The 14,000-nt window shown below is 42.7% G+C and overlaps 1 protein-coding gene across 5 annotated transcripts in view; it reads left to right on the top strand.

Annotated features, from left to right (window-relative positions):
• The first annotated feature begins 3,429 nt into the window (after positions 1-3,429).
• Positions 3,430-14,000, top strand: part of Herpud2 (HERPUD family member 2) — a 45,729-nt gene continuing 35,158 nt past the window's right edge. For 2 of the 5 annotated variants that reach the window (XM_045130123.1, XM_045130124.1), the window contains exon 1: positions 3,435-3,872. In XM_045130123.1, the coding sequence (XP_044986058.1) occupies positions 3,726-3,872 (147 nt within the window). In that variant the 5' untranslated portion in view covers positions 3,435-3,725. Of the gene's footprint in view, positions 3,873-14,000 lie in introns of all 5 variants that reach the window. The other 3 variants (XM_045130121.1, XM_045130122.1, XM_004652293.3) reach the window with 3 other exon arrangements.

The raw sequence follows: 14,000 nt of genomic DNA, 5'->3' as shown, positions 1-14,000 counted from the left end.
TTCACTATGGAGTCTCAGGGTAGCCTCGAACTCACAGTGATCCTCCTACCTCTGCCTCCTGAGTGCTGGGATTAAAGGTGTGTGCCACCATGCCCAGCTGAGTTTCTATTTTTGTCTCAACAATCATAAACATTGTGTTATCTGTTACCACTCTGCTCTTAAAAGTTCTTTAGAGAGAGTGTAGCAGACAGCTTCAGGTTTGCTGAGATGAACTTCCAGACCAGGCACAGTTATGGAGGATATTTATTTATTGAAGGGATATTTATTGAAGCTTACAGATCTAAGGGAAGTTCTTAATGGCAGAAGAAGCTGACCTGCTTTCTTCACAGGACCAATCACAGAGAGAAGCACAAGCATAAAAGCCAAAAGCCACAGCACACTTCAGGAACTCCAGCTAGGCACACTTTGCATATCTTTAGATTGAAATCTGAAACCCAGCACCACACCTTAAGATCCACCCAGTGACACTGCCTCCAGCCAGGTGGCTGCAGACGCAAACTACAAACAAAAGACTGAATATATTGGCGGCCATCTATTCTATTCAAACCACCAGACAGTGGAGGTGGAAGGAGAACAATAGCAAACAACAGCAACAAAGTTCCCAAAATAAACCAAAGCTGGACATGGTGGCACAAGCCTTGTAATGCCAGCATTTGGGAGGCAGAAATAGGAGAGCCACTGAGTTTGAGTCCAGCCTGGGGCTACAGAGTAAGACCTTACCTCAAAACAGACAGACAGACAGACAGACAAAAACCAAAAGAGTTTTCATTAGAATGGCTTCAGGAACACTTTATAACCGACATCTGCACCTGCCCTTCCACATTTAGGATTTTTATCTGCACATGTTCTGTGATTTAGACAGATATATCAATGCTCCTGACAGTCTTCCATGAACTGATATCATCTTGAATTCTCCCAATGGTGATTATTTTTCAATCTCCAAATCTAAGTTAAGCATCACCAATATTCTGTGGATCAACTTTTCATATACTATTCTATATACACATAGACATATTCTAATAAAAATGGGATATTTACATCATGTCGTTATTGTGGCCCAGTTCAACAGCATCAGAACTATTTTTAGGTACCTGTTTAATACAAGAGCCTACAAAGTTTAAACCATCTTTGATATTTACATTGCAGTGTAATACTTTACACTGAAACGTATATTCTATCTTATAATCACTGTCAAAGCACAAACACTTCACGGATAATATCCATTTTTCTAGTGCTCAGTGAGATGGCTACATCAAGTCTAAATGAGTCCTGGAAGCCTGAGCCACTGGCTTCCCTGACAGGAGCTGCAGGGCGGGGTACTGGGGATTGTGGAGGCTTCCTGGCCGAAACTGGAATTTGATATAAAACAAGTCTTATGGAAGACAGCTTACATTGGTGTCATTAATGACCCAGCCTCCTTCAAAAAAAATTTTTTTTTTCCATTCTGCCACCCTTTTGTTTGTTTTCCTGTTTGTTGCTTCATGTCTCTCATGAAGACATAGGGCAACCATGAGCTTTGGGAATGCTAGCCACAACTTCCAATTTCATGTCATTGGAACAGTGTCAGTCTTTAGCTTTCAAGGGAGTCTGAAGAAGTGTTTTTAGCTAGAATTAAAGTTCCACTAGGGTGCCTGAATAAGCAAACACGAATGCTGCAGAAAACTTAAGAGTCAGGCCGGAGAGGTGGCTCAGCAGTTAAGGTGCTTGCCAGCAAAGCCTAACGACCTGGGTTCAATTCCCCAGTACCCACATAAAGCCAGATGAACAAAGTGGCACATGCATCTGGAGTTTGTTTGCAGCAGCTGGAGGCCCTGTCATGCCCATTCTCTCTCTGTCTCTTTTCTATCTCCCTCTGCTTACAAGTAAATAAATAAAAATTTAAAAACTGAAAACCTGGAGTCACAGGGAGCTGTGGTCATGGTGACTGGAAATAAAGGGGAGTTTCACTCTTATTTCAGAGCAGCATTTGAGAGGGGCAGCTAAGATATGCAAGGTGTCCTACCGTAATAAGGTGATGATCAGCTGGAAGGTGTAGGAATCTTGTTGCGTTAGCTGTTGAGTACAGTTTCCCTTTGATCACTAATCCAGTGGTAGCTTTAAAGCCCTTTTAAATGTGAGAGGGAACGAGATCAGTTTGTATCCCTCCCTGTTTAGTGGAAGCCTGGAACTGTGAAAATGCACATCTAACATACATTAATGAATTATGTGCACGCTTTACTGTAAAAAAAAGTTGAGTAAGTCTGCGTGGGCCAGTGAACTCAAGCACTCAAACGGAACTGGTTATCACCTATGGCCATGCCCCACTCTACTGAACACACTGTTGGTAGTGAATAAGTATGCGCCAACCTTTTTGAAGAGTAAGAGGAACTAACTTACATTTGAGGGGTTGTCATACTCCAGAACTGGCTTTACATTGACAGCTTATTTACCATGCATTCAGATAGGCAGTATGGTTCCCTAAACTGGGGTCCGGAAAGGTTAAAAGACCCACAAAGACGAGGTAAATTTCAGGCTTAAATGAGTGTGTGCTCCTTGCTTGACATACCTAAGCCTTCCTCCAAACCAGAGGCCCTGACATTTTTATCTTTTATTTATTTATATATATTTTTTTATTTGCAAGAAGCGATAGAGAGGGACACAGAGAACACACGCGCTCCAGGGCCTGTAAGCCACTGCAAACCAACTGCAGACGCATGAACCAAACAAAATGTGCATCTGGCTTACATGTGTTGCAACTAGTGAACACTCAAGGAATTCTGGGCACAAGCTTGAGTACATGTCAGGAGGGACATTCCCTGTTTTGTTTTGTTTTTCTAATTTGCATCTTCAGGACGCAGGGATGCCAGGATCTGGGACCGCCGGCTATCCTGGGAGGGGGGGCGGGGCGGAGCTGGGGGGTCCCAAAGGGCTCCCACGACGGGCAACGACCAGCCTTCTGGCAGCGGCCACGCTCCTTCTCCGCGGCCGCCCCTAGGGCCACGCGAAAGGGGCGTGCCGAGCGTGACGCACTTCCGCCGCTCGCCTTCCGGCTTAAAGGGGACGCAGCCCCCCGAGGTCCGGCCCCGCTCGGCGTCGGGCCCCTCGCCCCTCGCCGCTCCGCCGCCGGCCCCCGTGCCTCGCCGCGCCCTGCCGGGGAGCTGCCCCGGGCCGGCCACCTGCGTCTCCCTGCGGTCGGGAGCCGCTCCTCGCGAGAGCGGGCGGAGCGGGAAGGGCGAGGGGCGCCCGGGGAGCCGGCCCGCGGCCTTCGCAGCCAGTCAGCCCCGACTGCACGCCGCGGCGCGGGGCAGGGCCTTGTTGCGTGTCAGCGTGGGTCGCCGCGGGGCGGGGCGGGGCGGCCGGGCGGGGCGGAGGTCGTGCCCGCGCCGCTCACCTTTCCCCATCCCTCCCTCCCCGGCCGTCTCCCCCCGAGCCTGCGGAGCCCCGACCTGGGCGGGCACGGGCTGCACCGCACGGGCCCGGCGTCAGATCCTGCCGCCGCCGCCGCCGCCGCCACCATCATCACCATCACCATCACCATCATCGCCGCCGCGTCCATCGTCGGTGGGGGCGATGGCCTTCGTCTTGCCTGATGCGCTTGGGACTGCTTTGGACACCGAATACTGATCGAGCAACTCCACCTCCGTGCCGAGGACCACCTCCCCTTCCTCCATCCACCCGCCTCCCCCCCCCCACCAAAGAAAAGTAGGGCTTAATCTGACTTGTCTTGACTTTTGAGAGAGAGCACCATGGACCAAAATGGGATGGAGATTCCCGTGACTCTCGTCATTAAAGCACCGAATCAGAAATACAGTGACCAGACTATTAACTGCTTCTTGAACTGGACCGTGGGGAAACTAAAATCGCATCTGTCTAACGTGTACCCTAGCAAACCAGTAAGTGTTTGGGCCTGCGGCTCTGGGCCCTGCCTTGCCTCCCTTTGCTTCCAGCTCACCTGCTCCTCTCAAGTTGGTTTAGACCGCCACGTACTTGCGGTTCTTGAGGTCGTGTCTCCTGAGCGTTCCTAATGAGGTGCAGTTAATTAGTATGCAGAAATACCAAGAGGCATGTGAATTTGCAGTTACGAGGAAAAGGACCATTTTCCTTGGAATTGAAAGCCAACATCCCAATATGAGAATATGGCAGATGCGTTCTTGTTTGTTGTTGTTTCTGAGTTAAAAGAAGCACGGGCTGTATTAGAGCTTTCATTGCCTTCTACGCCAGAATTCCACTTTCCTTTCAGTACCTAGCTCAGGAATTTGTTCGTTGTGAAGAGACTTTTTTTTAATAAGTATGTGACTTAGGAAAACTTACACTTTCATAATTACTGTGTTTGCTTTAAGGAGTAAAGAGTTGTACGTTCACTTTCTTTTCCTTCCTCCCCTCATTTTTCTCCTGAAGAGGTCACAAGAAGTTTTCACAAGACCAGTCCTTCCACGCGCAACCCCCAAATCATTTGTTGCATATATTTTTTTCTCCCTTTTGTTGTATCCTCTGTTTAGCCCACATCAGTGTGGCTTTGTTTTCCATTCTAAACAAGATCTTGACATTGCAAACATAAGTAGAATAATTCCATTTGTTCTCAAAGTCAGATTTGGAGGGACATAGAAAAAGAAGTATGTCATGTAGAGTATATTAAAGAGAGGCTTTCACATTCTCTACTGCATAATTTTCTAATTTGAACACTGCTCAGTTACTGGACATGTTTACTAACGAGGCTTCGACTTTAGGGTGGGAAATATTTTTGACATGAGGCAAATTTAAACTTGGGCCTGCTGGGAGGCAGCTATGCTTTTTAGGATCATTTTATGTACCTTAAATAAGGATGATACTTCATTTATATGAATTAGAACTGTGCCTGTTGCAGTGTTAAGTTTGATAGGTTTTCAGACTTCTAGAATAACCATAGAATTATAATGGTTGTTGCAAAAACAGGAAGTTTCGAAAAACAACCGACTTGGCACTCACTGTGTTTGCCAGTTCCTTGCATTACAAATATTTTTAGTGGGTGAGGAGAGGGAACCTCCATAGTCTTCTAAGTAGTTGGAACAAACTCGTTGGCACTGTTGATTTTTCAAAGCTTATGTTTGGAAGTCAAGGTGAGAATCACAGTTTACTGAAAATGCGTCTAACTTGCAAGTTTTGCTCTTGTATGTGATTTGTTCCACACAGCTTTGAAGTAGGAAGTAGCTTTTGAGGGGTAAGAGATGGCTCCAAGGATAAAGGTCTTGTGCTCAAGCTGGAGTACCCAGGTTCGATCTAGACTGCGTGGAAAACTCTGAGGAAGGCGTGGTACTTGAAATTGAAGTACTTCGGAGGGCCTCTGTAGTCCAGCATGCTGATGCTGCTGGCAGGTTGGGAGATGGAGACAGTGGAATTTCCCAGAAGCCTGAGGTGAGCGCAGCAAAGGGTGCAGAGGGAGAAACCCTGCCTCAAAGGAGGTGGACAGCTGAGGACCAACCTCAAAGCTGTCCTCTGACCTCCACATGTGCACATTGGCGCACACACCCTCACTCAACAAGCATGTGCATGCCTACACACACACTGTCTAAATAAAATTAAAAAGTAGCTCTTGAGGGGCTGGAGAGATGGCTTAGTGGTTAAGGCATTTGCCTGCAAAGCCAAAGGACCCTTGTTTGATTCCGCAGAACCCACATAAGCCAGATACGCAAGGTGGCACATGCTTTCTGGAGTTCACTGGCCCACCGATCTTCTCCCTTTCTCTCTCTCATTCACTTTTTCTATCTCAAATAAATAAATAATAAAATATTTTTCAAAAGCAGATTGTGAGAACAGTCATAACTGAAAGGCACAGATATCCATAATACTTACTTGATCATGTATAGCCGTAGAGATATCTGTAAGTACATTCATGAGCATACATACATACATACACACATGTAAGATATGCCCTTAAGTGTGGTGTGTATGCTATACTGTTAACCCGAAAGGGGCCATGTCTGTTGTATGATGGACGAGGAGTTAGTATTAAACCAGGTGTGGCTTAATCGCAGCACTTGGAAGGTGGAGGCAGCAGGGGTCATTTAAATCTGCATAGCCAGTTCCAGATGAGCCTGGGCTACTTGAAGTCTCAACTCAAAAACAAAACAAAACACATTTAGCCCTGTTCTAAAGCTTTTCCTTTTAGATAGTGTTAGAGAGAGGAATGTGGAGCCTATTTTCCTTACCTGCCCTGGGATAAGCCTGTTTGGGGCTGGCGTCTTGCCCTTGCACCATTGGTGACTATCAGTGCTCCTGTTTATCACCTGGCTGCTTGAAGAGATCAGTTGGAACACTATCTCCTTTCCAGCTTCCTGCCTCTTGTCTGGTGGCTATGCCATGTATTCTACATGTTACTAGTGACTTAGCCTTGTGGCAAAATTAGTAGTTTCTCTCCTCTGTGAGGTTTTCTCTAGGTGGGTTGTGTTGTGAAGTTCATTCTATACCACTATTGTTACAAAATTTTACTGAAAACTTTACATTTGATAGGTACTACTCTGATTTACTTATCACTTAACATTAGTTATGGTCCACATCAAAATAAAAAAGAGAGGCTAGGGCTGGAGAGATGACTTAGTAGTTAAGGTGTGTGTGCCTGTGAAGCCTATGCATGTTCGAATCTCTAGGTCCCATGTAAGCCAGACACACAGTGATGCAAGTGTGCAACAACTCCCATGGGCATAGGTGGACATACATGTCTGGAGTTTGCAGCAGCTGAAGGTCCTGGTACACCTATTCATTCTCTCTCCCGCTCTTTCTCTGTCCCCCCCCTCTCAAATATATAAAGAGATACTAATTGAGAGGGAAAGGGGATATGATAGAGAGTGGATTTGTGAAGAAGAAAGTGGGAGAGGGGAGGGAATTATGGTTTATTGTCTATAGTTATGGAAGTTGTTAATTAAAAAAAGCTAACAAAATAAATTACCGGCTGAAGAGTTGGCTCAGTGGTTAAGACACTTGCCTACAAAGACTTAACACCCCAGGTTCAATTCCCCAGTACCCATGTAAACCAAGCTGCACAAAGAGGCGCACGTGTCTGGAGTTCATTTGTAGTGGCTGGAGGCCATGGCATGCCCATTCTCTTTGTCTCTCTTCTTTCCATCTGCCTCTGCTTGCAAATAACTAACTAAATAAATAAATAATTTCAAGTGTAACAGTTGTTAGGCTTCTGTTCATCGGTGTCCCATGGCCATACTTCTCATCAACCTGGGGGTCAGAGTCATAAAAGTTTTTCTGTAAGGTTCTTTAGAATTTATAACATTTTGTAACTAAGCAACAGTATAAGAAAAGTTTAGGTTCTTGGGACTGTCTGCAGTGACTGTATATCAATGATGAATGTTTCAAGTGCTGCTTTTCCCTCCCTTCTTCCTCCCCCTCTTTTTCTTGACAAGGTTTTGCTGTGTTGCAACAGAAAGTTTCAAATTCCTGGGCTCAGGTGATTGCAGCCTTCCAAGTGTTGAGACTGTGATGCTCAGCTTCCTTTTTGTTTGTTTTTAAAAGAAGTATTATTTCAGGGCTAATGTTGTGCCAATGACTAATGCTTTGTATTTCTATGCCACTTACTAATACAGTTCTAAGTACAAAAGACTACAGGCATTTAATAGGCTGTGGAGGGGAAAGGTATTTTTGTTGTTGTTGTTAAGAACTTGGGCAGGTGCCATATTTGTGAGAAATGTTTATGAATTATTACGTGGAGTTGAATGCTTGGAATTCACTTAGCTTCCAGTGGTTTTGGTAATTGGTTTAGGAACTGGAAGCTGCATTAGTTCGTGCTGATAGTATGTATAGGTAGTTGTGAATCATGTTAGTAAAACATTTTTCATTACTTGACGGGCTTTAGTTTCTTGGGGTCTGAAATTGGCCTGAAGTGTGAAATAATTACTTTGAAATTTCAGTTGCTGGATGGTGAAGGTAATTGTTAAAAAGACCTTTTTGGGGGGTTGGAGAGATGCCTTTGCGATTAAGGCATTTGCCTGCAAAGCCAAAGGACCTAGATTCAATTCTCCAGGACACATGTAAGCCAGATGCACAAGGTGGCATATGTGTCTGGAGTTCCTTTGCAGTGGCTGGAGACCCTGTTGCACCCATTCTCTCTCTATCTGCCTCTCTCTCTCTCTCTCTCACACACACACACACACACAAACAAATAATTGGAAAAAAAAATTAGGGAAACAAAGACCTCTTTTACTTGAGCTTTGGACACTGATCTGAGTTTTAAAAGGCTTAGTTATTAGAGGTACACATACCAAAATGATTGAACTTAACATTATTCATTCAGTATAATAAAGTAAGAGAAACTTACAAAATACAAATCTCTAGGTCCAATTAGGCATCATTCTCTCTTCTTACTTTCTGTTCTTACACACAAACAGTTACTAAAGATTGACCTGACTTACCCTGAATGTGATTTTGAAGATAAACCTTTCTGGGGCTTGCTCCTTATATTCCACTTGTGGGGTAAAAATAAAATTGCCTCTGTCTCATGTCCCTTTGTTCTGGGTACATGTCCTAAAGCAGTCAGTCACCTTCCGTATTGAGGTCTCAACAGCTTAGATAGGTTTATCAAGTCTTACTTTTACTCTAAGATGCTATTAGAATTAAAGAAACAACAATAGTGCAGAGGAAGCCTTCCTTTCATCATCAGTGTAAATAGTGTAGGCTTTATTACGTGGCACTTGTATCTCTGTGATTTAATAATGCTCTCCTGCCTTACTTAGGCCGGCCATTTTTAAAACATGCCAGCTTAACCACTTTACAAATGTTGATTTAAAGGCACTAGAATCCATATACATGAATTAATTTTTCTTTCATAAGACATATACAATTTTAATAAGTTTAATCGAGCTTTATGTTACCTGGTAATATGGCTCAATTTTTTTTAAAGTCTTAGCGAACAAAAGGTATTATCAAAATGGATGTGAAGGTTGATGAAAATTAGACCAAGTTTGGAGTTTTTAATGATTGGTGATTAACATTTCTTCTGGTACTTTATGTCATTTGTAGCCTTATTCTTTTTTTAAATTTTTATTTATTTATATGAGAGAGACAGAGAGAAAGAGGCACAGAGAGATAGAATGGACGTGCCAAGGCCTCCAGCCTCTGCAAACGAACTCTAGATGTGTGTGCTCCCTTGTGCATCTAGCTGATGTGGCTCCTGAGGAATCCAGCCTTGAACCAGGGTCCTTAGGCTTCACAGGCAAGCATTCAACTGCTAAGCCATCTCTCCAGACCCCCTTTTTTTAAAAAATAAAAGTGCTACCTGGTAATTTAGTTTAATCATGTATTAATGCTTTTTAAAGTAAGGGTTTTCTAGAATCTTTAGTTTAAGTTTCTTTCCTTTTGTAGTACTGATTTGATTATCCCAGCATTGTACTAAGCACTTGTGCTTTGTCTTCGTTATTCGTGGCAGTCACCTTGTGCTGAGAGGTTTATTATTAGCTCATTTTATAGATGAGAAAACTGAGGCTTTATAACTTTTTACCCATGGTCATAGTCATAGAGCTTTAAATTGAGCTGACATTTGAATTCAAGTTGGTATGACTTGAAAGCCAACACTCTTAAACCATTCCTGTTCAACATTATTTATGACGGCTGTATATGATAAGAGGAAAAAAGGCATGTAGACTTGGCTATCTCAGGTACATACCCGTAAACTGAAGAGAATGAGCTGAGCTGTAAAAGATGCATAGGTGTGCACGGTCTGCTGCCTGAAGGCTGCGCGTGAGCAGTCGCTTAGTCTTGCTCTGATGCCAACTATGGTGGAAATATGGGACCATAACATCCTAAGAGTGCAAAGCATGTTGCTGTGGCCTGTCTTTGCAGAATGCGTCAGTTTCTATCCTTTGGTGTTCTCTTTCATACACACATTTGGAATAGCCTGTGAGTGGACACTGTAATGAGGGAATGTCTTTTTGGAGTTCCAGAGAATAGTATTTTTTATTTATTTATTTATTTTTGTATTCCGTATGTTGGTGGTTGCTGCAAGTAGATAGGGGTCACTTGGTCACTTGCTTCTACTTGTGGGCTTCTGGACTTCCTGAGTATTGAGATAGGTTGAATTTAGAGGGAGACAGGAGGGAGATGTGTTTCAGTTCAAATTAACAAAATTCACTTTTCACAGAATACATCTTTGACACTTGTGACTGAACTAACCATAAGTACTGAAATATTAACAGTTATTGCTTTCAATATTTTGTTTATTTTATTTTATTTTGAAAGAGATGTGAGGAGGCAGCCGTTAGAGAGAATGGGTGTGCTAGGGCCTTTAGCCATAACAAACAAACTCCAGATGCATGTGCCACCTTGTGCATCTGGCTTATGTGGGCACTGGGGAATCAAACCTGGGACCTTTGGCTTTATAGGCAAGTGCCTTAACTAAGCCATCTCTCTAGCCCTTAGTAGTTATTACTTTCTAGGGACTTGTATTATAGTCCTTTGAATTTTCTTGTTAAAGATTACTTTTTAAATATATATATTTTTAATTTTTTGTCCATTTTTTATTTATTTATTTGAGAGTGACAGACACAGAGTGAAAGACAGATAGAGGGAGAGAGAGAGAATGGGCGCGCCAGGGCTTCCAGCCTCTGCAAGCGAACTCCAGACGCGTGCGCCCCCTTGTGCATCTGGCTAACGTGGGACCTGGGGAACCGAGCCTCGAACCGGGGTCCTTAGGCTTCATAGGCAAGCGCTTAACAGCTAAGCCATCTATCCAGCCCTTAAAGATTACTTTTTAAAAATATTTATTTGCAAGCAGAGAGAGAGAGAGAGAAAAGCAGAGAGGGAGAGAGAGGATAAATATAGGTGCATGCCAGGTCTTCCAGCCACTGTAAATGAGCTCCAGATACATGTGTCACTTTGAGCATCTGGCCTTACGTGAGTTCTGGGGAACTGAACCCCAAGGTCGGTAGGCTTTGCGGGCAAGCACTTCAATCACTGAGCCATCTCTCCAGCCCAGAGATTACTTTTATTGAGTCATTAGCATGTTACGCACTTAAAATCAATGTTTTGTAATTATCATGTGGAGTTTAATTATGCTGAAGCTGATATATTCTGGACATAATTATGAGAAAGTCATTTAGTCTTTTTGTTTTGTTTTGTTTTTTGAAGCTGGTCTCACTCTAGCCCACGCTGGCCTTGAATTCATGGGGAGTCTCATACCTCAGCCTTTTAACTGCTGAATGCTAGAATTATAGACATGAACAACCAGACCTGCCTCATTATTCGTTGATGTAAAAAAAATTAATTCTTTACACTAAGTACATTTTTTGAAATATTTGTAAACTTACCAGATTCCTGTATTTTAAACGTATTAGGTGTGTCTTTTTTTTTTTTTTGAGTGATGGTGTCATGTAACCCAGGCTGGTCTGGGACTTGATATGTAACTGATCCACCTGCCTCCACCTTCCTAGTGCTGGGAGTATGAGTATTGCCAGCTGTCTGTTTTTGATATCTAGTTAAGTATTAAAGTTCCAAGGACTTTAGACGATGGTACATATGAAACATTTTCTTTTCTAAATCGTGCCTCATGTAGCTCAGGCTAGCATTTGTAGCCGAGGATGACCTTTACTGCTGATCCTGTGGTCTCTACCTCCTAAGTGTGCCACTGCACCTGTGTACACATCTTGGAAAGAAAAAGTCTTTATCAACAGTAGGATTTATTTTTGAATATTTTACCGGCAAGTGAGCTTCCTTGCCTCACTTATTTGTAATGTCTTATTAAATGGGTAGCAGAGCTTTTTTGGGGCTGCTTTTTAAGTAACAAGTTCTGCCTGTAGCTTTCTCAAAGTGCCATGAGGGTGTTTCCAGCAAGGGTTACTCAGCGCACTCTGCTTTGCATGCTTGACCAGGCTTTGTCCAGGGCAGATCGGGAAAGGGTTGTTAACGCTCACAGAAGTAGTTTTATTTACATCATGCAGCAGAGGCAGCATCCTAGCAGTAGAACCTTTTAATTGACAGTTTAATTAGTACTTTTTGATTTGCTAATCTTGAGTTCTCCGGATTCTTACATTTATTCTTACGTATTTCTTTGTGTGTTGGTGTGTGTTATGCATACGTGTGCCCTTGTGCATGCATATGGAGACCAAAGGAAGATGTTGGCTGTCTTCCTCAATGGCTCTTCCGCCTTACTTCCTGAGGTCACCGAATCTTGAGTGCCCTGGTTTTTTTTTTTTTTTTTTGGCTAGACTGGCTGACAGGTCCTGTCTCTGCCTCCCTTAGCACTTAGGTCACAGGCATGTGCAGTCAACCGTACCCGGCTTCTTACATGGGTGCTGGGGATAAAATGCAGGTCTTTGTGTCTGTGCAGCAAGCCCTCTTTACTTCTTGTGCCATTGTTACAGCCCCTGGCTTCTACATTTAAAGGGTAACTTGTAATTTTTTTTTTTAATCAAGAGAAAAATTGGTATGTGTGTGTGTGTTTTGCTACTGAGTTCTTAGAGTATGTTATAGACGCTATCATCACTTATCCTAACTAATAGAGAAATGAATTTTCACTCAGGGAAAAGGATAGGGTTACTAGGTTTGGAGAAACAAACTTATATCACATGTGCAAGTTAAATTTTGACTGAGAGCTCAAAATCTGTGCTTTTTCTAATGTAGCTTGTAATACCAAGTAGTCAGTCTAGCAATGCAGCTGGTTATTTTCATGCTCTGTCTAACACCTTGTTTTGTTTCGTAATTAAATTTGTTGATGTTTACATGGAACAGGCATTTTTTTTTTCTCCCAAGGTAGAGTCTTGCTCTATCTAGCCCATGCTAATAACCTGGAACTTTATAGTTCTAGACTGGCCTCAAACTCACAGCGATTCTCCTACCTTAGCCTCTTGTGGTTTGAATCAGATGCCCTCCATAAACTCGTGTGTTTTGAATACTTGAGCCCAGCAATTTGTGAGGTGGAGCCTTCCTGGAGGAGGTACGCTTCTGGGAGTAGCTTAGGGTTGTTTATTGCCGCCTTTCCTTGCCAGAACCTTGCTGACTATCCTGCTGCTGTTTTCCACCTGCTGTGGCAGAGGTGATGTTCAGTCTGCTCATGCCATACCATTCTTCCATCATGAAGCTTCCCCTAGAGACCGTAAGCCAGAATACAAACTTTCCTCCCATCAGCTGCTTTTGGTCAGGTGCTTTGTCCCAGCAACAAGAAGGTGACCACAAGACCTGAGTGCTGGGGTTAAAGACATGTGCCACCACACCCTGAGCAATTTTTTTTTTTTTTGGTAAGAAAAAAATTTCCAAATTTCATTTCTTACCAGGTCCAGTTGTGTGAAAAACTTACTTTGTTTTCAGTCACAGTAAAACCAAATAATTCTTTCTCCTTTTTAAAACTCTTAGGATTATCTGAATGGATTTGATTATATAGTGGAGAGCAACATTTTACTGTCCTAATTCTCATACGATAAAATTTGTCATTTAAAGTGTACAACTCTGACTTTTCATAGCTATGCAGCCGTTACCACTGTCTTAAGTTTAGTACATTTTCACTATATCCCAATATACCTCATCCATTCAGCAGTCACTGCTCATCTTTTGTTCCCCTAGCTGTTGGTAGCCACTAATCTACTCTGTTTCCATGTTTGCCTGTTCTGGGCATTTCGTATAAATGGGAACACTATATATAATCTTTTATCTGATGTCTTTTGTTTACAATACCGCTTTTAACATTCTGTGTTTTAATACGTAACATGTATCAGTACTTCATTTCTTTATATGACTGAATAACATTTCATTGTATGTATATACCATATTTTATGATTCCATTCAGTAGTTGATAGAAATTTAGATAGTTTCTACTTTTTGGCTGTTATCAATAATTTTTTTGTGTGAATTTTTTTTCCAGTTCTTTTTGACATACAATTAGGAATATAATTTGGTATATACTGTGTCTTAGTAAAGCTCCTTTCTCTTTTAAAAATATTTTTAAAAATTTTATTTATTTGAGAGAGAGAGAGAAAGATACAGATAGAGAATGTGTGCGTCAGCGCCTCTAGTCATTACAAAGGAACTCCAGATGCGTGTGCCACCTCCTGCAT

The sequence above is a fragment of the Jaculus jaculus genome, chromosome 11 (genome assembly GCF_020740685.1).
Source record: "Jaculus jaculus isolate mJacJac1 chromosome 11, mJacJac1.mat.Y.cur, whole genome shotgun sequence".
Taxonomy (NCBI): domain Eukaryota; kingdom Metazoa; phylum Chordata; class Mammalia; order Rodentia; family Dipodidae; genus Jaculus; species Jaculus jaculus.
The sequence above is the reverse complement of the archived record's forward strand: the minus strand, read 5'-3'. Positions and strand labels throughout refer to the sequence as shown.